The sequence below is a fragment of the Rhipicephalus sanguineus genome, chromosome 10 (assembly GCF_013339695.2).
Source record: "Rhipicephalus sanguineus isolate Rsan-2018 chromosome 10, BIME_Rsan_1.4, whole genome shotgun sequence".
Lineage (NCBI taxonomy): Eukaryota > Metazoa > Arthropoda > Arachnida > Ixodida > Ixodidae > Rhipicephalus > Rhipicephalus sanguineus.
Window position 1 is genome coordinate 59,707,463 of NC_051185.1, and position 25,882 is coordinate 59,733,344.

Consider the following 25,882-nt stretch of genomic DNA (forward strand, 5'->3'; position numbering starts at 1 on the left):
TAGTGCGTTTTTCTGGATAATACGTTTCAGTTTTGTCTTTTGTTTTTGTTTTCATTTCCCTTTCAACATCCCACAGAATCATTACATCATCGTACGGCTAATGTACTGTTTTATACGTTTTTTTTTCTATTTACAAGCACATTAATATAAATCAGGATAATGAAAAAGGGCCACCTCGTGCAACGACCACGTGTCACGTGACGTCATCTGGCAAGAATAGTGTTCCACACTTGCCGACTTGAATACGAGTGGCGCTGGCGAAAAATTTCATGTATTACACTCACAGAGGCACAAACAAAGTGGACAGGGAACCGTCTCCTATCGCAGCTCAATTGTTAGAGCATCGGACGTGTAACTCGTGGTTTCGGAACCCACCGACGGAAACCGTGCTTTTTCGGTTACTTTAATTAAATTCTGCTTATGTCATATTTACTGCACTGCAGTCAGAAGCAACAAATAGTGTCCCCTGTCCTTTCCTTGGCCAAACTGTCTGTTGGATTCTCTTGCCTGTTAATCGGGATGCCACTCGAAACGATTCTGCACTGTCCCGCTGCAACTTATGGAGGTTTCTATAGGATGCACGATACTAACCCATCTTTCTTGGTCATCTGCACACCGAAGTGGATGTTGAAGACATATTTGCGCAGCGTATCCTTCGCCACGCTGAGCAGAGACGCGGTGATGTCAGCGTCCGGGCTCAACTCCACCACGTAGAACTGTTCCGGATTAGAGATCAGCGGCAGGAACCACGTCTCCAAGAATTGCGCGTCCCTATCCACAGTGATAAATCCCTGTATGGAAAGAAGCACTGATTGACTGACTTGCAGGGGGAAGAAATGTAAGCGCAGAATCTCCTCCGAGAGATGTTTTTTTAACACGAAAGTGTTTTATGCCGAGGTCCATCAAGACTTCTGCGACGTGTTTCCGTAACGGAAGTGACGTCGAAAAAATGCACACGATCAGATGGCAAAGAAAAAAACTGAAGAAAAAAAATTCACTGCCATATCCACGAAGTGAATGATGTTAGAGGAGCTTGCTCGGAGATGATCGGGTAACCCGCGAATGCTCCGTGCACATTCCTCCACCATATACACGTGACAACGTTGTTATACATACATTACATCCACAATGTTTATTAATGTAAGGCTGGATGCTCTATATAGATTTTGATGAAGTATATATACATTTCGATGAACTATAAACATTATATATACACGAGATGTTGTTTTACCAAGTTCGATCAAGAAGGGCGTCCCTCGATGAGTTCGCGGACTGGTTTCCCTTTAAAGATGATTGCTTTATGACGGATGAACTATATGCATTACATATACACAAGAGATGTTCTTTTACAAAGTACAGGAAGGGCGTCCCTCGATGAGCTTGGGGACTCGTTTCCCTTTAAAGATTATTATTACTTTATGATCAGTAAAGTATGTTGCCAAGAGATCACCGATGATGGGACGCAATGGAAAGTTCGAGAAGGCAACATCGATACAGGTGCCCCTGATGGTCGTGGGACATTTGCAGTCGTACGATACGCATCGGAGAGCGTAACGTGACATCATGTGTTGGCTGGTTATTGGCAAGGCGAGATCTTCCCGAGCTGCTGCTGTGTTGCGAGCCCGTCACGCTGCTGCCGTTCATGCTGCGGAGCGGCAACGAAGAGTGTTCACTTAGTGAGCTCCCGGCGAAGAGGAAGGAAGCGAGCCAAACGAGAGGTGCGGCCCTCGAGCAGTCACCTAACTAGCGCTTGCGCCGAGCCTTGATGCCCGCGCGCTCCTATGCCGCCTTGAGCGTCGGCGCCATCTAGTGAGCATTCTTGAAATCACCGGAGAGAGCGCAGCTGCGCCGAGCGTGGTGTGTGGGGCCGACGGTCATGCGTGTGAGGACAAGGCGCGAGCATAAGAAGCTTGGCGAGCAAGCTCCTAAAAAGGTTTCATGAACGGGAGTCGAACCCATGACCTCTCGGTCAGCTACAACAGATGCCGGGCACGCCATCCACTGCGCCAGCGTCTTTTTCCTTGTTTTTCTTTATTTCCGGTTTCTTAACACGGCACAAGCATCAACAGCAGACAATACAATAACAGACACGACTGCAGCAATGTCAACACAGTCGGCACACCTATGAGTAGTTACATTCCTTGGAAAGCCGGTCAGGAACAAAGTCTTGTTGTTTGAGTACATCAACGTACTGACCAATGCTTTCGCGAAAAAGCACGCTCTCCTGTCAGGGTCGCAGTGGAAACCGGCCATTCCAGCCCACCATAGACAATGGACGCCAAGAAGCTTTATTAAATCTAAAGGCAGCCCATCCTCATTTTCTATTGGTAAAAGCCTGATTCTAAGTGAGTGCAAGGGAAGTTCTTTTTTTTTTTAGCGTTCTCTGTAAAACGTCCCAGAAATAGACCTCTTCCCAACAATGAAAATGTACTACATTATCTATTGTGACTGGCTTTCTGCAGATAAAACATCTGAACCCCACGGCATATAAACTCTTCGATCTTCTAAAAAAGTCCGAAACGGCAAGGTGCCCGAATGTAACTTGAAGAAAGAATTCGGCAGATCCCACGCGTTGTGGGAATCGGTTTCATGCGATGCAGTCACCGAGTACTTCTATGCTGTATTTTATGGCTTTAAGCCAAACGTTACGAGGTGGATCGACGTGTTTTTGGAAATACAGTAGCTGTGTGCCCTTCGTGGGCTACCAGGCACGTCGACAACACTGGCGTTTAAAGGGTAACTTTTGGTGCGACGTAACGTCAGCCGTCACGTTAGAGTACATACGTCAGTATTATCGAAACTAAGTGCACTTTATGGTGCAATCATGTGAGTATCATACGTAACTTTCGTTAATGTATTCCTTCGGGGTCGAGCAATGCTTCAATATAGCTTGCTGAATCATAGGAATACAAATGTAATGTTTATTAGACTGCTATAAAAGCAGAGCCAACACTGGAACTAAGGACGTTAATCATATGACGCGTGTATTGTAGGAGTACACATCGTGGAAGTATCATGCAGTGTTTATTGCTTTCTTGTGAAATTAGATAGCCAGCACCACAACCACAATCGACGTTGTACCGACATTACGCCTGCATAGGCTGTTTTTCCAAACCAGTTTCTAGACATCGCGTGGCTCTGTGGTAGAATTCCTGAATGCCACGCAGAATGCTTGGGTTCGATTCCTGCTGGTATCCTAATTTTCGCTCTTTCCATTCGACGGGTCAACGCTGCCGATGTCGCTTTTTCCTAACGCTCTTGCATTTAATGTCTGTTGTCGCCATTTCTGGGTAGATACAAACTGTCAATCACGTGTGGCGCATACCCGTGCACAGCGGCCCGTGGTAAACGGGTATGTGCCACATGTGTCTGGAGGAAAGGGTTTGACGACGTACGCGACAGGATTTTCACGTTATTCATGTCATGACCCGACAGTCATATTCGTCAAATCCTCTTACCCTCTCATGCCACTTTTGGTCTACACCAAGTTAAGGAGCCCCCAGACGTAGGCGCCTAAATAGATACGTAGATAGAACGCTCAAAATGCCAAAGTTTCGCTAAGAAATGCTTCGCATTTAAAAGGTTTTTGCGTTTGGCTGTATTTGCATTTTCTTAACACGCTTGAGAACATCGTTGCCCTCGCCCTCACGATTTATTAATCTATACATAGGTACCGGAAAAATCATGTCGCATATGTTTTCATGCAATTTCTTGCGACCGACTAAAACAGGTATTCATTTGAAAACCTAACTGACAAAAAGCGGACGCTGTCCACAACTTCCTTAAAAAATCTTGCGTGGCTCCGAGCATGCTTACGGTGCTAACAACAAAGTTACACAAACAACAAACTACAGTGAGCTCAAGGCAGGAGAAGATGACAAGCGACAACCAATTATCTCAACCAGTTACGCACGACCAACTAGTCCAATTTTTCTTTTAGGCACGCGTCTGTGCAGCGCCGCTCACCTGCGTGTGTCCGATCAGTTCGTGGAAGGTGTAGCGGACGGTGTTGCCGACGTGCTCCACGTCCTGTCCGCTGCCGCGCAGGCTGACGTACTCGAGGAAGAAGAGGAGCGAGAGGAACAGTGGCGGAAGCAGCCAGCTGAACAGCGGGATCTTCTTCTGGCGCCACACGTACGTGGCCCTCTTCAGAACCACGGCCCAGACGCGGCCGCACAGGGAAGGCTCGCTGGCTGTCACGCTCGCCATCGTCTTCACCATGGGCACTGGGGCAAGAACCAAGTGCGTGCATGAAGGACACAACTACGAATGCATAGGCGTTTGCAAGGCGCGGGAGGGACCAATGACAAGCCTTTGTGAGTAGCACGTCATCGCTTCATTTTTATTTTTGCATCCACTGCGGGGCTCGTTTCCTTTCGGACTCGACCAAAGTGGCGGGAGGGCGCTGCGGTGAACCTTGCCTCACTCCCCCCCTATGGGGAACCCTGCGCACGCGTACGTAGGAATGGCTTAAAGGGACACTAACAGCAAACATTAATACGGCATGTACCGTTGAAATAGCATTCGAGAATCCGTAGTGCTTGGTCAGCGCCAAGGAGATGCTTAGTTTGACAGAAAATCACGTTTTAATGGTCCGCGTAGCGTTGGCTCAATTCAAACGACCCGCTTCCGAGGAGGAGGATCGCGACGTTGCAATCTCTATGCCCCATCTTTACTGCCCGAAAGCCGGCGCTGTGGCGTAGCGGAGTACAGCACGGAAAAAAAAAAACGTTTTGGACATGCTGCGCCGTTCTCAAGAGAACGTCAAGAAGTTCTTTTTTTTTTTCACGACTCGAAATAAAACTCCCGCACTGCATTTTATTCCGTCCCGTGATGGACTGCAGTGTTTCTTTACGATAGGTAGTTCGATTAGCAGTGATGAATTTGTACAGGGGGCTTACTACATCATCGAACTATGGTATCAGAATGTCTCACTGGTGGCACAAGTCGTCTCCTACGTTACCTCAATTTATCGTTCAGGAAAGCGCAGCTGCGTATAATGACGTGTCAGACGTTCTCAAGCATTGGCGTTTCATTCTGACATTAAATTGTTGTGTGCGTTTAGTGTGCCTGTAAACCACTCGTAGAAATGAAGGAGACAGTCGACTAAGGATAGGAAGGACGCTCATTTCTGCAGCCCACAAGGCAACACGGCGCGGCGGCGTCGGGTGAGAAGGGTGACGAGGGTAGCTTAGGAAAGGCGCAATCCATAAGGCACTTTCGCTTAGGAAGGCAAGTTCCGTTGCTGAGGCGTTGACTTCTGCTTTAGAGATAACTTTCAACGACATCGATGATCAAATGAGACGGAATGTTCGCTGCGCAAAAGGATCGAGCTGCAAACACTGCCTTTTATGGCGAAGGCTGTTATGAGATAACAACAGCCGATTTCGGTGCCCTGGTTGTCCACCACCGCCGCCGCTAGTGTCCGTAACCACTATAGCGTATGAGAAAAGGATATCCTGAATCGACCCGCATTCAAACCCAGGCCTACTGCGTGGCGGTCGAGTAGTCTACAACACAGCCACGCCGGTGCTTGTAACTCCTTCGTAGACAGACCCTATACACTGGCGCCATGTCAGGTAAAGAATCACGTTAACGGATGTAATATAGCGTAGTAGATGAATAAAAAATAGCCAAGCTTCACACAATCCCCATTACGTAAAGAGTGGGGAGTTTAAAACTTCCCACCCATTACAAATGGCTCAGCCATAACTATTAAACGTTTTCAGCTACGGCATCAACAAAGTCCACATAATGGCTTGCAAAAGTGTAACGGGTACCTTGCTTCTCTGCCAAGTGATGAATAATGGCACATTGGGTGTTTCCCTAATTCCCAAAATTATGATAATTTAAGGCGTAGTGGGTACATCGCAAGAGTGTAGTTGCCCCATGGAGAGTTTACAACGGGCTCTATACAGAGGCCGCTCCTCCAACTTTCGCTGTAACTGTGCTGCGTGTACCGCGCAGGCCTGGCATTATTATTATTTTTTTTTACTTCTGGAGATTTCCCCACCAATGATATGCGCGGCGGCTTACTCTTGGCGTCGACCGACGGAATATCCTCGTCGGCCATGGTCGCGGTCTTTCCGTGAACGTGCTGGTCTTCGCCCACTCTCACTAGCACGTCCTCCAGGGAGGTCACGGCGAGGCCCACCGACGCTATGCCCAGATCCGCGCTGCGCTGTTCGATGTCCTGGAATGGAGACGTAGACACAGAACGTCACGAGACATCATACAATGGGTGGCTGCTGTCGTCACGCGTCATTGTTTAGCCTTTAAGCTGGCTTTCAGTTTTCCGCGTATTAAGCACGTAATGCTTTAAGCTCCCGCTGTCGGCGACCCTCGAGTGGCATTGAGCCAAAAAGACAGCTTCGTTATCCGGGCACTCAAACTAAACATACGGGCATTCAGACGAGACCAAAACGAGGCATCCAAATAATCTGCTTTACCGCTGGCCATTTCATGCTTACATCTACTCTCGATTACGGGAGGGCCAACCATTCTATCACTGCTACCACGCTGACATTCACCGCGAAAGGCGCCTATAGTCGGGTGAAACTTAAGAAGCCCGGAGAGCTCCGCCCAGACGACCGAAGCGCAGCATGCCAATCGCCTGTGCGACTAAAGAAATAGTTCCGCTGATGCACTCGGCTATGTTCTCCGAAGGCGGAGTCACCGGCCGTCCGACTCATGACGTCAGTCGAGTGCGCGCCGATTGGTGCAGGATTGTGAGCATCCGCCTTTGTGGAGAAAATGCCGCAGATTATTGAATAATGACGTCTCTTCCATAGCGATGAAGGCGCGGCGCGGCTGAATTCACACTGCGAATGCATGGTGGATAGTGCCGCGCATTCTCCGATGTACGCGAGTCCCGCTAAAATTCATTTGGTATGTACAGTTAGATACATACGCCGCAGACAAGCTCGACCTGTGAAACTGCATTCTACGACAACAAAATCTGAGCGCCGTTATATCGTTGCAGTCTTGCTGTTCTTTGCCTTGCTGGGCATAAGTTCAAGAAATAAAGCACATGCTAACTCGCACTTCTCACAGTACTTGCCTCACCTAACTGCAACGTGACACTACTCTGAGTCTTTCAGTTTGTTTCTCCGCCGAGAGGTGACCCACCAATCGGCAGACCTCGGTCTTATGTTCGCATTCTGATACATAGAGCCTACGGCAGGGGTCTCAAACACGCTGCCTGCACATGACTGTCCTCTGCTCATTATTTTTTTTAACTTTCATATTAAGTATTTTAATGAGCTACACAAGCCTGACTGGTCTCAAGCATTTCTTTTCGTGAGGCACCCCATGCCGTCACCATGTATTGAAACTTGGACATGGAACAACAACTCTAGAACCGGCGTCCAGATTTCAGTCATTGTGGATATCGGCACCAATATGTTTCTCGAACCCCGGTGCCAAATGCCCTTAGAAGTGAACCATATATGAGAAATGGGAAAGGCCTCCTTTGAAATCACATCGTTAGCTGATATTTTGTGCAAACTTGAAGGGCTCGTGAAATACCATAAACATGGAGACGGTCTTGCGTGATGAAATGATTTGTCCCAGGATGAAGACGGCCTCGTTGTCCGAGTTGCTCTCCAGACGGGCTTTGGGCGCGTATTGGCGCAGCAGATCCTGAATGCCTGCCACGTTGCAACTTGGAAGCTTTTGGACCTTCATGTGGTACCCGGTACCGAAGCGCTGTTTCAGGAATGACGGGGAGCCCCCACACCTATGGCGAGAAAGAATACAAAAACCCATGTTTGCCGGATATAGGCCTAAAGGAGTACCGATTCCAAATTTTTTAGTTACTTTAACGGCGAAGCTGTAAGCAAATCTTTCCTTGTGAGTTGATCGCAGAAAACTGTCATAATCTTAACGGGTATGTGCCAATGTGCGGCTACCTAATAACGAGTAGAAAGAAAGAAAGAAAGAAAGAAAGAAAGAAAGAAAGAAAGAAAGAAAGAAAGAAAGAAAGAAAGAAAGAAAGAAAGAAAGAAAGAAAGAAAAATTCTTGACCGAGAACCATTCTTCACCAGGCGGGATTCGAAACCGCTTAACCTCAATCCAAGGCGAGCGTCCTAACCCATCGGCTATCAAGGCACGCTAGCAGAGCATAGCCTTGTATAGTATAGTGAAGCAATGGGGTGGGAAAGGGAAATGAGCGTGAGGAAAATGGGAAAGGTTCTGGGAATGGGAAAGGTTCTGTCTGACAATTACATTGCACCTGATATTGCACTTTGCTTTCACTCATTTTTGTGTCCGTGAAATAGGTACCGCAGGCTCCTTGGCTATTTTATTTCGATGGCAGAAATAAACTTAATTGAATTCAATTCAACTGATTTTGCATAAGTATCGCTGTTTTTCCAGTGTCAGATATCGATCAGGGTCAACTGGGTTATGTACCTCTTCGCGGTTCTCAGTCTCTTGCCAGTATCACTACTGCCAGAACCCGAGTTCACAGCGACGTATCGCTCTACGAATAGCGTCATACGCGACGTTCCTGCTCGGAGCACATGCCATACGGTTCACGTGCTCGAGTCATGGACACTCACGTGCTCGGGTCCTGTGACTCACGTGCTCGGGCAATGGGACTCTCTCGTACTCCACTCATGTGACTTACATGCTAGGATCACGTTACGGCGACCGGAAGTTTCGCTACTGCTCTTTTTAAGGCACGGAAACACGCCCCGCTGTCCCTTGCTTTATGATGGGGAAAACCCGAAAGTTGTCGCTCGTCCTCGAAGCTGCTAAACACACGCGCGCACCTGATTTTTCCGTTGGCCATGATGATAACGCGGTCCCCTAGCACGTCAGCTTCGTCCAGCTGCTGAGTGGTGAGGAAGATGGAGCAGTTACGGCGAATCTTCAGAAGCAGCTCCCACATCTCGCGGCGACCGTCCGGGTCCATGTTGGACGTCGGCTCGTCCATGATGATCACCTGAGCGCCGAGAGAGGGCACCAATGCGGGATGCCGTCATTTGTTCGGCTCAGCAAGATAACAACAAATCAGTGCTGTGTGTGCGACTTTTGGAGGCCACTGTTTGATTTCCTCTTAAAGCTGACGCGTGTGGCGTTCCCGCTCCGCAGTGACACACGCCTCCACTGGCCTGGCTGATCGCACTTGACGGATCAACGCGTCCGGTATTTAGCTGGTCAACGATAGGATGCTCCTGAACATTTAAAAGAGATGAATCACAGCGCAACTACTGAGACGAGGACGATATCGAAGACAGGTAAGAAGGCACTTGTTCAACGCCTTTTTCGTCCTTCTTATCGTCCTTAAGGCCAACTCCGGCGATTTTTCGAGGTCGATGGATCTCAGTGAAATTCGCTGGGTACGTTCCTTTGCACGTTTCCGTCATTTATGCCAAATTACAGGCTTGAGACATGCGCAGATTGTTTGCAAATGAATTTTAAAGATTGTCTGCAAACGGCCTCCTGGCTTCCCACAATTATCGGCAACATTGCGTCTGTGACGTCAGTGTTGGCAAGGCGGCGGAAGTGACGCAGCCGAGGGCACCGCTAACTTCGGCGCTTAGGCCGCTACAGCGAGCGTCTGCTGTGCACAAGGCGACAGACAGCGTTGGTTTGGCCGGCGCTTCGCTGGTCGTCCCGGCTGTCACAGTTTTCATACTCCGCGCCGGCGTGACCGGCATGCCTTGCACGACTTCCGGTTCGTTCGTAACAACGTCTACGTCATACGCAGACGGTACACTCGGTTGGGTTTCGGTTTCGGTGTTGCGCTTTTTTGCTTATTTAAAATTATTCTCCAATTTGCCGAGTATTTCTGCTATCGGGCCCAAAACAGGAGCGTCTCAGGAACATAAAAGCACCATTACTTTGACATGGCCGAAAAATCGCCGGAGTTGGCCTTTAACTCGGAACATGCTCTGTGGTTCAGGATGCATCACAAACTCGTCCAAGTCTATAACACATACTTGTTGGATTTTCACGTTTCAAAATCACGATATGATTATGAGGTACGCCTTAGTAGCCGGCTCCGGAAATTCAGACCATTTGGGGTTATTGAACATGCACCTAAATCTGGGTGCACGGGCCTCTATAGGATTTCGCCTCCATCGAAATGAGACCGTCGCGGCCGTGGTTCGATCCCGCGTCCTTCGGGTCAGCGGTCGAGCACCATAACCACTAGACCACCTAGGCGGCTTGAAAACGCGCCCAAGATGTAAAGCAGCTTTAATTAACAGGAGATGGATACAAGATAATAAAGCATTGAATAACGCTGAGTTAAACTTCGCATAAAAGCAGTGCAGTCCCTCGAGTTGGTCTGGTGAAGACTACCAACATACATCTTTTCAATTTATTATTTAGTGGTGTTTTGTGTCAACTTTTGTTTCCCCAGCATTATAGACGGTTTGCTCTAACCTTGGGCGTCGCTATGATCGCTATGGCTGTGCAGAGTCGTCGCTGCAGCCCCGGAGCGAGGTTTGAAGCGACCACCGTGCGGTAGTCACACAGCCCGACGTCGCACAGGAGGCCGAACGTTACGACTCGCGTCCTGGCGAACGGGATGCCTTTGATCTGGTGTAAAAAAAAAAGAAAGACAAAAGCATGACCAATAGCACACAGTCTTACTTCAAAGCTTCGCAGTTATCAGAGTTCGCGCCGCCTCAGGGCAGCTGGAAAAAAGAAAGGAGGACTTCGAGTCCTGTTTTCCAGCGCCCTCTTCTCCGTTCTCCTCCAGCCGTGACACCTATGCTACTAGAGAGCTCTTGTACCACTGCCGAGAACGACCCATGTCCAGCTTCTCTAACCAAAGTGTAGCGATTCAATTCTGCGAGCAAACCTAAAATAAGCCAAGACCTCCTATTCCGGCAGTTTTTGTCGGAACGAGCACCAAGCAACACTCTCGTTTCCTTTCCAAGCACTTCCGGTCGAGAACTTACTTCCGGTTTCCCCAATATTCAAGAAAACCCTTAAAAACGCCCGCCAGCCATCGTCGCGGACCGAGAAGTCATGGGTTCTACTCCTGTCAACGGAACATTTTCTAAGTTATTTTTCTTTACCATTTGATGGCGTTCATTTTGCTGACGTATTTCCGTGACGGAAATACGTCATGAAAATCCTGTGGACCCCGGCATAAAAAACTTTCGTGTTAAAAACTGGTACAAAATCGATGGTTCTAGTTCAAGTTAAAGGGTTATACCGCGTACATGGAACATCAGAGCATAAAGTTTATTTAATAAAAGGGCCAAATAACTGTCACAATAAATATTGAAAATTAATTGGATTAGTTCATTCAAAGAGGACACGACTTCCTTGTGAGAGGAAGGGGTCACTGCGGCACCTGGTGGACCAGATCTCAACCACGTTCTTCCTTCTGCATGGCCTCCGAGATCAGCTTCGGCAGCGCGACGACACACAATCTTAAACTAAGGGTCACACCAGGGAACGGCGACGTCGGAGGGCCACTACCAGACACCTATGTCAAGGATTAAAGTCGCTTCCAATTTCTAGGCGCGGAGCACTTTAGGGGCCTGAGCTCTCGTATGCTGTCGTATGTTGTCATCGTATCATGTAGCTTGGCGTAACGCTGGCAAAATCGCGTTTTGCGTAGCCAGTTGTAGCATATTGAGAGCGCGCTCGCGCCAAGGAGAGGTCTTCGAGCGCCTTGATTATGATATTGTCGACATTGTGGGTGTGATGACAATGTGACAATGTGTGATGATAGTGTCGATATTGTATCAAGTGCGGAGCGGGGCCCGGGCTGTCGTATGCTGTCGTCTCTTGGCGTAACGCAGGCAAAACCACGTATAAAAATAGAAGAAAAAGAGGAAGCAAGCTAAAAATAAAAAGAGAGAGAAAGAAAGAGAAAATAGGAAGAAAATACAAATAAATAAAAATAAAGAGATAAAAAAGACAGAAAAGCTGAAAGAAAGATAAAGAAAGAAAGATAAAGAAAGAAAGAGAGGAGAACAGAAAAACCGAAAAGAAACAAAGAAGGCTGCCTAGCTCCGCACTTCCTTCAGGCTTGGCACCACTAGAGCGAAGCTGCCTTAACTTTGTTTCTTCCTGTTGACAAATGTGAAGCGTTATAGCACGAAAATTGCAAACGGGGGCACTGAGTAAATGCACTCATTTCGATGTGGAAAGCTAGAATTGCAACCACGCCGAGCAGGACAACGTACAATCGCGAAATACATGAGGTGCTCTTCGACGGTCAGGTCGTCGATGAGAATGTTGTACTGAGCGCAGTATCCGATGCTATCGCGCGCGTCTCTGGTGCACATCTTTAGGTCGTAGCCGCCCACGAGCACCGTGCCGGATGAGCAGTCCACAAAACCTGCACCACGAAAAAAAAAAAGAAAAAGAAAAACAGGTCACGTAATGGTGGAATCGCAGCGTTTAAGCAAGAGCGAATCGTTGTTTTCTCATTCGCAAAATGCCCTGTATTACTCACATACAATTTCACCTTGCGTGAACGTTAACGGAACAATTAAGCATTACCACAGCATGGCAGAATATATGCTTCCGAGATTAGGCAAATAAAACGAGTACACAGTTAGTATTGCGCAAACGCGGTGTAAAGAAGACAGTGGTTTTACACTGACGTATCTTCTCTCGTGTAACCCGCGCCGTCAACAATAATTCGCGGAATAATTTTCTTTTGTAGCGTTAGCTACACTTGCCTAGCCAGAGCAGGTTTCGCGGGGGTCATCATGAGCCGTGCTGCGCATGCGCGCGCGACTCGCCGCTGCTGCTCTGCGCATTCGAGAGGGGTGACGTCGTAGCCATGGCACGCGCAGCTATTAGATGCGAAGTATCTTAAGGCGGAGCTCAATCCGGTGGTGATGTGCGGCGTGACCACCCTTACTGCGCATGCGCATACCCTCTCCACACACCTCTCCACTCCCCCTCACCATTTCCCCTGTCATCTACCCTCTCCCATTTCCCATCTCCACTCACACTCTCCCCTTCCCCTCTCCACTTTTCCTCTCCCCTCCCCTCTCCCATTAGCCTCTCCAATTCCCCTCTCCCCTCCCCCTTTCCACTCTTTCTCTGAAACGCGGGCTAGACATGCCGAAATTCTCTCCTGCGCAACGCCGCGATGAGCTCGAGCGCATGCGCGTCCCCTCCCCTTCTCTCTCCTCTCCTACGCTGCCCCCTCTCGCCCGCCTGTCGACCGCGTTCCCCGCTCGCCCTGTGAGAATTAACGGCCAGGCTAGATGGAAGATACGACGCGCGTAGCGTCGCTCTTCGCGTTCCACGACGCGAGCTCGGTAGCATGCCCAACGAACGCCAACGGATCGCGATCGTGCAAGTGCTCCGGCTTCGCATCTACTCATGGTCCCCTTTAGCGGGAGATGGTGTATTTGCCTTCGCTGTGCAGTCGCCGTCTGACATTGCGCTGGTGCCGCTTGATAGCGCCTCTGACTGGCGTTTGGAGGTGGGTAACGGCATGGAGAAGGAGAGCGCAAATGCTGCTCAACGGCGCAGAAGAGTCGAGAAGCTTATGTCATCGGATCCCGAAGTAGTTGCCTGGAAATTAGCGTTTCAGCGTAAGAAGAATGAACAGAGGAACGCTAAACGTGCTGCGGAAATCTGGAAAGCTCAGAATAATCAGCTGAACCTTTGGCTAACGCTACGTATATCTTGGCATAGTCGAGCTAAGCCACTGCAAATTTTTAATGATGTCCGCGTCTCTCTGCCAAGCTAGCTTTTCTTGCATAAGTGCGAAGCAACTGCCATGAAGAAATCTTTAACAGACAGAATTTGCGTTCTTTGTGTTGCCTTTGGCGCGAACATATTTCTACTTTTAGTCACGTTATGTGCCAGAAAATGTGTAACTGCTTTAAATTATTCCTACTCTTTACAAATAATTATATACACAGAAGTCATGTTGAAGCTATCAGGAGGCTTTGAGAATTCAGGCGTTCACTGTAAAGAAAATGATACTATTTGCGACGACTATGCATGCGGGCAGAGACATTTCCTTTCTGGGTTCAGAGAGCCATTTGCTTGGAATTTTTTAATCGTCAAGCGTAATGAACACCACAGTAACGCTTAAGTCGCCGGTACGAATATTATACAAGTTCAACGCTGCTTATCACTTCCGTAGTAGTTGTTCAACCTTAGCCCCAAACTCATGCGGACAGCGAATTAATTCTATGCCTTTACAATGTATTTGTGGCGCCAGTCACCGGCAAAGTTAGCGACATGACATGACAGTTTTAGAGTGAAGCTGTATATGTATGACTATAGGCGAAACGTATGTACGTGGGCAGGTTGTCCCTAGCACAGGTATGTGTCACAGAAACTGGACAATCCCCACTATCCACGACTACGGCTCTACTAAAGATGAAGTGTCCGCGGGCAAAACCAAATGTGCCACAGACATTGGGCAAATCCCGCTATACTAACCAACACTCCAATAAAGTGTCGGGAAACGGAGAACGCGGCAAATATACGCACTCCGCTCAAACGGCTTCACAATATCGCGCACGAAACGCCAAGCGCATGCAGCATGCCAGACAAGACCACGCATGTCGCGGCATAAAGACGTATGCTGCTCAAATGGAAAACATTACAGGAGCATACGCTACATTCAAAATGGACTTTCTGTACCATTAACGAAAATTCTGTGCCTTCCGGACCTTTCATCGGAATTCAGTGTCACCTCTGTGCCTTGTGCTACATAGCTTTGCTTGACATCTACCTTCACAGGGTGGCATCTCCACAGGCTGTAAGGGTGGCGATATTTTTGTGCTGTCCTCGCAAGTAACCATCTGTAAAGCGCCTCCTATTGGAGGAACCGTGTAGGAGCTCTGTTGTAGTGCAATGTGTCGTTCACTCGTGATGGCGCTTCGCTCTGCTCGAATACAGGGAGTTCGCAAAGAACTTGCAGTCGATTTCCTCTTGAAGACAATACAGAGATCAGTCGGCGATTGCGAGCCCTAACTACAGTTGCACTTAACGCTGTGCGAAATCTTGCGGCAGCAGCATGAACGTGCCTTCAAGCAGCCGGGACCACTGGGCATCGTAACGTTACAATGTCTCACCTGTAATCATATTGAGAAGCGTCGTCTTCCCGGCGCCGTTGTGGCCGAGAAGCACGGTGATCTGGTTCTCGAAAACGCGCAAGTTGGCATCCTGGACCGCCACCACGCCATCGTAGTCCTGCAGAACGACGTCGATGCATCCGAAACTGGTACTTCGATGGGAGCGTAAACAACAGCCCATGTGCAGCGATGACACATCGATATTATATTGTTGACAGTGAGCATGGTTGTTTCCATGTATAGTCGGGTACAACTTTAGAAAAAAGGAGAGGCCCCGCCCATATGACCGAAGCGCGGCAGCAGATTGCCTCCGCGGCAAAGAAATAGTCCCGCTTCTTCTCCTTGAGCGGAGCCACCGGCCGTCCGGCTCGTGACGTCAGTCTAGAGCGCGCGCCCATTGGTGGAAGCGCGTGTGCATCCGCCTTTGAGGTGCAAATGCCGCTTTTTTCTAAAGTTGTACCCGACTATAGTCAAGCGTAACATGTTGCTTGCATAGGCGTGCGCGCAGGGGGGGGGGGGGGAAACTGTTGCCCCCCACCCCCTCTCTTAATCATCTAAATGGGGAAGCCAACTCTGCCCCATACGTTCACTTAGTCGGACCTGTCCTCTCATTGCTTAATGTGCAGGGTTATGGCCACGCATGTTTTAACACGAAAGCGTTAAACAGCTCCTATCGCAGAAATTCCCTGCGTCGGCGTCGTTGGTAGTGAGCGAAAAATAGCAAATAAATAAATAATAAAGCAATCTTCGCTTTGAACGGGAATCGAACCCAGGAATACTGCGTGGCAAGCAGGTCTTCTACCACAGAGTCGCACCATTGCTTAGAAGTGCTTCCTAAAAACCCCTATACGAATGTCATGTATTCTGAGGAGTCTCTTTAAAGCATGTAATGTTGTGTGGCAGGCGTCAAGATATGTAAATTGAGCAATGAGTGAGGGGTTTAAAGGCCCAACTATTACAATGCGCTCAGAATTACTTAATGTCATCATCAGCAAAAGTGTCAACAAAGTGGGCAGCTGCGTAGGTTTGCGTGTTGCCTTACGCCGATTCGCAAAAGGGAGAATTGTGGCGTAGTGGGCACTTCGCATTTGTACTTGCAGTAGGCAATGTAGGAGAGTTTGAAATCGGTAATGTCACGCGTACGGGCGTTTTTTTTCTTTGCGGCACGGTTGAGGTGCCCGCCTAGAAGCGAAGCGAGGCTACCTATTGAGAAGGCGATGCGAACGGGACGTAATTACGCTATCGCGTTCTACTACTCTTGTAGGCGACCCTCAAGCGTCCAAGTTTTTTGCATCCCTTATTGCTGACGCTGACCCCGACGACGGCCAATTTCTGTCATTAATGAGGCATCTAAGGCTCTAGCCTTAAAACTTAAAAGCTACATTTCTGTCAAGAGCAGCTCGCACCTTGCTCAGATTGAAAGTCTCGATGGCTGGCTGGTGGTCCCTGGGCTCGTCCTCGAAGTTCTGCATCTCTCCAGCGGTCTTGGGTACCGCCTCTATGAACGAGATGCTCGGAATCCAGTACTTCTTCTGCACACAACAAAAACAACAGACGCACGAGTGCCGTTGACCAATTCCGTACTGTCCTTGCGTACCGCATGCATCATCACTCGGATACTCACGCTGTAGACTCCACACGTAAGAGTATACAGCGCTCAAAGATTGAAGTGCGACAGTTCTAGGGCTAAGTAACGCACCTACTTACTTTCGTTTCGACCGACCTCAGTTCGTGACATATTGGAGTCATTTTGACCCGAGCACTTACAAATAGGAGCATTTACCTTTGGCTGCAAAGCTCACGGAAATAAGGACCTATTCAAAAAGCGCTGTCAGTCAGCTGTCTGTGGAGCTCATGAGGATGTCCTTTTAACGGCCCTCCTAGAACAAAAAAGGCCGCTCACTTTGAACGGGAAAAAGTAGGACTTGGTGACGCCCGGTCCGACGGGTAGCACGTTGTCCAGGTACCACACCAAGACGACTATGGTGCAGTCGCAGAGGAATCCCACGAAAAGGATCTCGGCCAAGGTTATGTTGTCGGGTGTGGCTGCGCGGTCATAGAAGTTGCTCCAGTTCGCACCGTCAGGGACTGCGCAGGGAGAAAGAAGGCCGTTATCGGGTGAGAAGAAATGCGTTTTTTTTTTAACGCACACTTAACGCTAATTAGGCATCGTAACACCCTACGACTGCTTCAGAGATTGCTAGCCTTTGCCTAGCAGTCTGTACATGTCTATAGAGAGACACTTTCGAGCAGCAGATGCAGCAATATACCCTGCCTCTTCTAACTTCTTGAAAATACTCATTCTTCAAACATTAAGCATGTATTCACTGTATGCCACTCGAAAAGAGCGCCGGAGTCACATATTCCTTTTCAACGCTGCCACTCACATAACGCAGTGACATGAACCACCAAATTGTTGCAGAGAAGTCACCCTAAGTGTTTCGGGCTATTGCATTCTGAATTCTATCGGCGCGAATACCTTTGCTCCTCTGCTGTCGTTGCCCTTTCAAGCACCTTACATTGTCACTACGTCACACCAACAAGGCCAAACATCAGTACCACCTTTACTCCGTGCCATGCAAGCATGACATGCATGTCATGTCATGCATTCAATCGCTGCATATGAAACTACAAGTCATATCGCCCTATTGCAAAACCCAGCGCCACTGGGTACCAGCGTCCAGTGCCATGCCTGATTATGGGCCCAGCGTCGCGCTGGATACTGGGCCGCTGGAGCGGCGTTTTACTGGGAGGCGCTGGGTACTCAAGCTCAAAACGGCTCTACAGCGTTAAAACGGCGGTGCGTACGTTCCCTACATAAATAAATTATTAAAAAAGTCATATAGAAAGCATTAGTGCAATAAAAAAAAGAAAAAAAGCCTACGAAAAAGAAAACTCTCCATCTCCAAGCGAGTACTCTACCACTGCGCTACGCTGAAACACGTCAACACCGCTGTAAAAGAGCTAGTCAACACAGCAAGAAAGCGTTTCGTTTCATATTTCGGTGTCGTGCATTCAAGGAAGCCGCGATCTTCCTTTCCAGATCACGCTTCAAGGACGTCCTGCCTGATGTATTGCACTCTAGTTCTATCGCGAACATGCACATTCTTCAAGTCATGCATGAAAGTGCTGCGTGTGAGAGTGCACCTCATACCATCCAAGGATACACGGCATTAATTAAAGTCCTGTCACGTCAAGCACATAATGTTGTTCACCATCATCGTCATGAACCTGACTGCGCCCAGTGTAGGGCAAAGGCTTCTCCCCTGATTCGCCAATGAACCCGGTCCTGTGCTTGCTGCGACCACGTTATCCCCTCAAACTTCTGAATGCCATCTGCCCACCTAACTTTCTGCCTCACCCTCACACGCTTGCCGCCTTTTGGAATCGAATCTGTTACTCTTAATGACCAGCGCTTATCTTACCTACGCGCTACATGCCCTGCCCATGCCCATATCTGCTTCTTGATTTCGAATAAGATGTCCTTAACGCCCGTTTCGACAGAGTCTGAGTGGGCTAAAGAATTCTAGAAACTAAAACGGTTCCAGCCAAACTTCGTGTTAATGAACAACATGCCTAATGAAGCGAACAGTGAAAAAAGTGTGCGTTCCGTGCAACGTCGTACCGAACTTCTCGAACCGTTCCAGGACTCGGAAGCTCCAGTGGAGGCTCATGCCGGGAAAGACGGAAGTCCACAGCTTGTGATTGCGCTGTATGTAGTAGTAGCCCTCGCCGTCCGCTTGCTCCAGCGTCAGGAAGGGCATCACGCAGCTGAAGGTCCAATAGATCATGGCGCCTGCCACGGCGTACTGGGCTGCAACGCGGGAGGAACGGGCATTGTGGGAAGCCGCAGCAAAGCAGGAAAAACTCGAACATTTCCAATGTTTGTTTGTTTGTTTGTTTTTCATATTAAGAACGTGCAGACCTAAAAGCGCAACGTGAGTAAGAGGCACACACAACGGCTTGGAAGACAAAGTGCGCCTAGCAAATGACTATAGTCTGTCACAACCTTAAAAAAAATGCCCATATCTACCGCTGCCTAGAAAATTTGCATAAGTGCTGCATCCAGTAGCGCTTACTCATCTTCGTGACGTCAAGCACTTCTCGAGTGCTTCAGATAGTTGCATGCCTTTCCCATAAAGACACACGCTTGTGTCGCTGGCTTTAGGTCGGGAAGTTGAACGTCGTGGTAAATTTTGTCAGGGACTCTTAACATCACTGCTCCGCCAAATGTAGAGAATTTTAGGTAGTCACGACGAACCTTTAACTCCTAATATGCACTAATACGCGTTTGTTTACATTAGCCGAGAAAACGTCTTACGGCTCGAACGGAAACCGCCTATAGCACGACAGTCTCTCAGAGTTGAATGGCAGGCGCGACGCGGTTCTGTGGGCGGATCTGCCATTTTTTCTTAGGCTTAACGTATACTATAGCACAGACCAGCACAAGTTGCTGTAATCGCGCATTCTCCTGTAATGTTTGTTGGGTGTCCGTGTTATTCCTGTTTTGCTTCAGTGTCAGCGAGTCCAAATTATCTCTTTCACCAAAGACCTGCGTCCTGAAGGGACTTGCGTTCATGTTCTGGAAAGCTATAGTGGCAACGTTATTAGTTATGCTGCTATGGGGGCTAGTTGGTGTGAATACATGGCCTGTTCGCTATTAAGACATTATTGGACATTATTAAACAACGTTATTAGACATGTTTAATTGGGCGTCTTTTGAGGATGCAGGCTGCCAGTCGACTGAGAACAAAAAAAAAAAAAGATGGCTTTCGTCTTCGAGTCGTCTTAGGCGAATGTATAAGGGATCATGTGAATATATTTAGAAACGTAGTCATAGTTCGTAAACCCGCTTTGCGAAGAGAATCACTTTCTGTAACTGCAGTGCCCCTTCTGATTCGCAGCGTCGAGCTGACTCCCACCGAGCGGGAGAATGAGCTAAGCGTCTTCCTCGCCTACCGCCATGCCCGCAGAGTGTGCCATCAATAACCGCAACGCTGACATCAATCACCTTCCTGTGGGACTATGCGGCGGTGTCAAGCGCTCGACAGGAGCATCTGAGGCACATCGTCGGTGCACTCGAAGAATGAATCCTACCGCGCGAAGACGATCATGCATGTCTTCTGGGATTGCTGGACCTCCCTCGCCCGAGCGACCAACCTACTTCATCTCACGAGCCTTATGGATCAAGGGAATTGATCGATCCAAAGTCGTTTATTGTGAAATGGGGAGGCGCAGGTCCCCAGTAGGGATAGGCGGGACGTTGCCAGACTACCAAAATTGTTCACAGTGTCTCAGGGCTTACAGTCATTTAAGTAGCAGTCACTTGTACTGAGGCGGTGTGCGGTCAATACTGCGGTTTATCAGTCCCCCTAAACGACGGGTCGGAAACCTTCTGAGGCGGAGGGCCGAGTTGCACGAAGCCGACACGGCCGGGGGCCGCACGGTAAATCGAGGGGGTGCTTTGCAGGCAAAGAAAATTAGGTGAATTGACAATGATATACAAAACTAGAATACAAATCATATTTATTTTTATTTTTTCCTGTCTAACCCCATTTCAGGTCTAAACTGCCATGTCAGCTTTCAGGCAGGAAGTGACAAGGAGAGGAGGCCGGGGTTCTGACTTCGTGCCGGGGGCCGCATAATACTGCCCCGCGGGCCGCATGCGGCCCACGGGCGGCAGGTTGCCGACCCCTGCCCTAAACCATGCTGGTTAGGCCACTTCCATAGTGTACAAATATTAGCTGCGCGTTCAGATCCGTAAGCAGCGCTTCACGTGAATTCGTGCATCGCAAATCCTGTATACCATTCTCCCTTCATCAAATGCAGAATATTGCCATAATGAGTGGTGAAGGTCAAGGCGTCAGCCCAGCTCACAGTGCGTACACGTCCCTGTCGTAATGTTCGGCTATCGTCACTTTGCTAGGGAGTACTGTTGTTTTCACAGCGCGAAAGAGGAGGCTCGCTCGAAAAGAGGAACCGCGGGGCAACTTGCGTAACACGTTTTTTGAACTACTTTGCAAACCACTCTCACGTGAGATGGGTTCGCTAAGCTGTGTCCAGTCCTCTTAAAGGCACCTGAACTTTCCAGAACGCGTGAATAGATCCTGCTATAAATTAGATCCTGCAGGATTAGATGCTCCTGATTAGATCTTGCTGTGATTAGTTCCATCCGAGAAAAAGTACTTACGGCTCAACTGGAAAGAAGCTAGCACGTCTGTCTTTTACATCTGAAGGGCCGGCGGTCCGCGTTCCTGACTTTATTTTTTTAGGTCTTAACTGACTTTAATCACGCGCACTTGAAGGAGCGCCACAAACGACGCGGTGAAGACACATTCCAGCCACTCACCGCTGCCGAAGAACATGGACAGGAATATAGCGTGCATCTGGCAGTTGCTGCAGAAGCACAGGAGGATGGTGAACAGCAGGGAGGGGTCGCTGAACTGGATGAAGGCACGGCCCTCGTCGTTCCGCTTGACGCTTATGAACAGCATCATCAGGGTGACGGTGATGAGGTGCATGAAGAAGCCACTCAGGTAATGGCTCACCCAGTACACCCAGTCACTCAACCCCATCAACCGGTGCATCTCCTTCATGCCTGCAAGTTCGGCGAGCGGCGTTAGTGCGGAGGAGCAAGGTTACAATGCCCCTCACTGATAACCGCTAATCGGCTAATTGGGATCGCTCCTATAATGTATGTTATATTTCTTTAATGGCGTGAGCACCAAGTGACACTCTTGTTTAAACACCTTTCAAGCATGTCCAGTCGAGCACTTACTTGAGGCTTTCCGAAATTCATAAAAAAAGTCTTCTAAAAACAGAGATCGATGGTTAAGGTTTAAGCTATTGTATACATATGATATCGGAGCATAACATTAAGTGAGATAAAGGCCAATTAGCAGTGGGGATAATTAATGATAATTGAATGAGTTCATTGAAAAAGTGTGAGCATCTGGGATCACTTAGGCACCTGGCGGAGCAGATCTCAACCACGAGCTTCTTTCAACGTGGCCTCCGAGATCAGCTCCGGCAGCGCAACGAAACGCAAAGTTAGCCCAAGTTAGTCCAAGCTACGTATCATAGCTCCAAAAATGGAAGCGAGCTATAGATGTAAGCACCGCGCAATAAATAACAATATTGAAAACCTATAGACAATCAGGACAAGGAAAGTGTAGGCGAAAGTTGTAGTAATTATGATATAAATATGAAGAAATAAAGTGGACGAAAACACAAGTTGCCGCCGGCAGGGACTTTCCTTGGCTTGACTGTCTGTTGGTTTTCAATGTTGTCTGTAACAAAGAAAACGAACCCTTAAATTTCCCTTGTCTTGTTCTGCATTAAATAACAGCTCACGCTACCGCTACATCTGCTCTAAAGAGGGAAGATGATGCAAGTAAAACATCGCCCTCGCTATCACGTTGTCACATTGTATTAAATTTGAATGTCCACACGTATTCCCTCAGTTCGTCTTTCTCTAGACACCATATGCATTGAGATGGGCGGGGGGTCGCTTTACATTGTATTAAATTTGAATGTCCTCACGTATTCCCTCAGTTCGTCTTTCTCTAGACACCATATGCATTGATGGGGGGGGGGGGGGTCGCTTTCCTGAGTCATCTAAATGGGGGCGCCAAGTGCCATGTCTGCCCCATGCTTTCACTCAGTCGTTACCTGTCCCGTCATTGAATTGTATAGGTTACTGCTAGCAGGTTTTAGATGCGAAGTATCTTAAGGCGGAGCTCAATCCGGTGGTGGTGGTGGTGGTGTGCGGCGTGACCACCCTTACTGCGCATGCGCATACCCTCTCCACCCACACACCTCCTCTCCACTCACCCTCTCCACTCCCCTCTCCACTTTCCCTCTCCCCTCCCCCTTCCCATACCCCTCTCCCCTCCCCCTTTCTACTCTTCCTCTGAAACGCGGGCTAGACATGCCGAAATTCTCTCCTGCGCAACGCCGCGATGAGCTCGAGCGTATGCGCGTCCCCTCCCCTTCTCTCTCTTCTACGCTAGCTGCCCCCCTCTCGCCCGCCTGTCGACCGCGTTCCCCGCTCACCCTGTGAGAATTAACGGCCAGGCTAGATGGAAGATAGATACGACGCGCGTAGCGTCCCTCTTCGCGTTCCACGACGCGAGGTCGGTAGCATGCACAACGAACGCCAACGGAACGCGATCGTGCAAGTGCTCCGGCTTCGCATCGCCTCATGGTCCCCTTTAGCGGGAGATGGTGTAATTTTTAACGATAAATGTGGCAGAGGACTACTGATGCTGCTTTCAAACACCTATTCACTTCGACACTTTCCTGAAGAACAGCGACGACCAATGGCAGGCCGTTGTGAGAAGCACGTCATCACTTCATTCTCATTATTGTATATATGATCAGAAAAGAAAAACAACCGCCGACCAAAATGAAGAGGTTTAAAAACAGTAAGGAAATCTCCAATGATTTCCTTCGGTGTATGCTGACGACTGCTTTTGCGTCAAGAAGGAAGCTTTGGGGACATTATCAGCGCATTTGAACCGCATAGAGACATCCATTCAGTTCGCAAAAGAAACGGACATCTCGGGTCGTCTTACTTCTGTGGGTGTGCTTGAAGGGAAAAGGATAACAAGAAACGCCGACAAAAATGGAGACGTTTCAAAACAGTAAGACGTCCGTGGGGAATCCGAAACGTCTTAATGTCTTTAAACCTATTTCATTTTGGTCCGAGTTTCTTGCTTTCCTTTTCTCATCATGCCTCTTCCCGAGCAGAGGATTCATCGTCGAACCATCGATTTCATTATTGTATCCACTGCGAAGCCCGTTTTCTCCAGGATTTAACCAATCGGTAGTAAAGAGGCGGGGGGGGGGGGGGGGTAGAGGGGGAGGGGGGGTAGGCGTTGCGGTGAAACATCGCTCCCCAGAATGGAGAACACCGCGCACGCCTACGTTCGACGCCCACTGTGAAATTCAGCTGTGCCGTCACTGACCGCTCGCTTTCTCGTCGACGAGAAGGGCGACGAACAGGGAGAAGGGCACCAGCATGCCGATACAGAAGCGAGTGAGCACCAGGGCGTAGTTCTTGGTGTCCTTGTACTCGAAGTACGCAGGGAAGGGAAACCGCTGCAGCTTCACCTCGTCCAGCTGGTACTCGTAGCCAGAACGCTTCGCCTGGAGTAGAAGGTGACGATGCTGCAGCGCTCCCAGCACCGGCAGCAGTACGTTCATCTCGGGGAACCGCTCCTCGGCGACGGGTCCTTCGGGCTGGGAGATCAGTCGCTGAGGGTACAGCACCTGCGCAGTGTATGAGGGAGGGACACTGTCGGTGGTCGCACTTAGCAGCCTTCCACTGAGAGCTGGGAATCCGCGGAGCTGTTCTAGGCTGGGCCGGACTAGAGTCACTGTATATGCTACCTTTAGGTAGCAGAGTTGCGCATAGGTCCGGCTAGCAACCACAGTTATGCGGTGAAGTCGCACTCCGTTTTTGCAGGCGACATGCTTACCGTGTCGCCGATTAACCTGTCTGGCGTGTCGAAGATCGGCGATAAAACATTGGCTGTCGATGACTAGTGTTAATTCATTTCGCTGCAGCGGCGGCGTCGAGAAATACAAAAATTGGCCCCAGCGTCAGTTTCTCCGCAATGCATGGTTGCTAGCGGCGTTTGGAAGACAGATGCGCCACTCTGCTACCTAAAGGTAGCATACAGTAACTCTAGGCCGGACGTCAGATGAGAGTGCGCGTCGTCACGCTCCGTTTCCCAAATAGACCCATAGACAGCGTAACTGCCTCGGTCGCAGTAGTGTCCCTATATAGGGAACCCAAGCTCACGTTTGGGCGCGACGCTCGCGCGGCTGAAGTGTACAAACAATACACTGATAGCGGCAAGCACTGTCGTCGGTCGTCGGATAATCTGATCAGCGCTAAGGCCCGTCGGCATTCACGTATGCATGTGGCATCGAAGATTCCAGGCTTATCGTTGGCAGCCGCGTTAGTTTCAGAATAAACTACTGTTCGCGTTAAGCGCTCAAGCCTATCCAAACAATCCAAAACAATCGAGAATGTTCCATACTCCGGCACGGTGCGCGCGAGATAGTGCATGGTTACACATGCAACGGGCCTGGTCGCATCAAAAATGAAAAAAAAAGCGCGCGTGGCAATATGGTGACCACACGGAGTGACTAGAAAAATAAACACAAAAGCGTACGCATTTGGGCAAGTTGGTTCATGCTTATGAGAAAACGGCGCCAAAGCACGGGACACACACAGCGACCACCGTGGTCTATGTGGTCTACAGCGTCGCTATATTCTGTTCACAATAAGCACATGTTGTTCTACAGCGATTGTATAATCAGAATGTCTCGAGCACTTGTGACGAGCAGTGACCAACCCCACCTGCAAATCAAAAGGCAGGCGTTCCGCGAACAGGGACACGTGCAGGGTCACGGGGGGCGGCGTGGTGTCGTTGATGCCGACGTGATTGACGTAAAGCAGCTTCACACTGGTGGCCGGCAGCGGCTTCTTGGCGTCGATGCGGACGCGCTCGAGTAACTGCTTCTCGGTGGGCACCGCGATGACGTTGTGCACACCCAGCTCCGCGAAGGCGGAGCGAGTGAGTGCGGACAAGTACGAGTTACTGGGCGCGAAGTACACCTGCGAAGACACCAGCGAGAACAATGATCCGTGACATGAACGTCGTGGGAGGAGGTGAAGTTTGTTCATTATCATCATCATCAGCCTCACTACGAATATTGCAGGGCAAATGTCTTTGCCATGTTTCTCCAATCAACCCGGACCTGTGCTTGCTGAGGCCACGTTATCCCCGCAAACTTCTTAAAGGGACATTGAAGCGAAAAAATGAATCGGTTTAGATTGA

General features: G+C 49.1%; 1 protein-coding gene across 1 annotated transcript in view; it reads right to left on the reverse strand.

Moving 5' to 3' along the window:
* The window catches only part of LOC119406419 (phospholipid-transporting ATPase ABCA3-like), a 55,308-nt gene extending 30,908 nt beyond the window's left edge, over positions 1-24,400 (reverse strand). The window contains exons 1-13 of the mRNA XM_037673165.2: positions 23,999-24,400; positions 21,379-21,627; positions 18,655-18,843; positions 16,933-17,117; positions 16,436-16,561; positions 15,030-15,147; positions 12,159-12,313; positions 10,396-10,551; positions 8,775-8,947; positions 7,528-7,738; positions 6,037-6,193; positions 3,967-4,226; positions 592-791 (exon numbers count right to left, since the gene is read on the reverse strand). Of these exons, the coding sequence (XP_037529093.2) occupies positions 592-791; positions 3,967-4,226; positions 6,037-6,193; positions 7,528-7,738; positions 8,775-8,947; positions 10,396-10,551; positions 12,159-12,313; positions 15,030-15,147; positions 16,436-16,561; positions 16,933-17,117; positions 18,655-18,843; positions 21,379-21,627; positions 23,999-24,236 (2,417 nt within the window). The 5' untranslated portion in view covers positions 24,237-24,400. The remainder of the gene's footprint in view (positions 1-591; positions 792-3,966; positions 4,227-6,036; positions 6,194-7,527; positions 7,739-8,774; positions 8,948-10,395; positions 10,552-12,158; positions 12,314-15,029; positions 15,148-16,435; positions 16,562-16,932; positions 17,118-18,654; positions 18,844-21,378; positions 21,628-23,998) is intronic.
* Between the last annotated feature and the right edge of the window lie 1,482 nt (positions 24,401-25,882).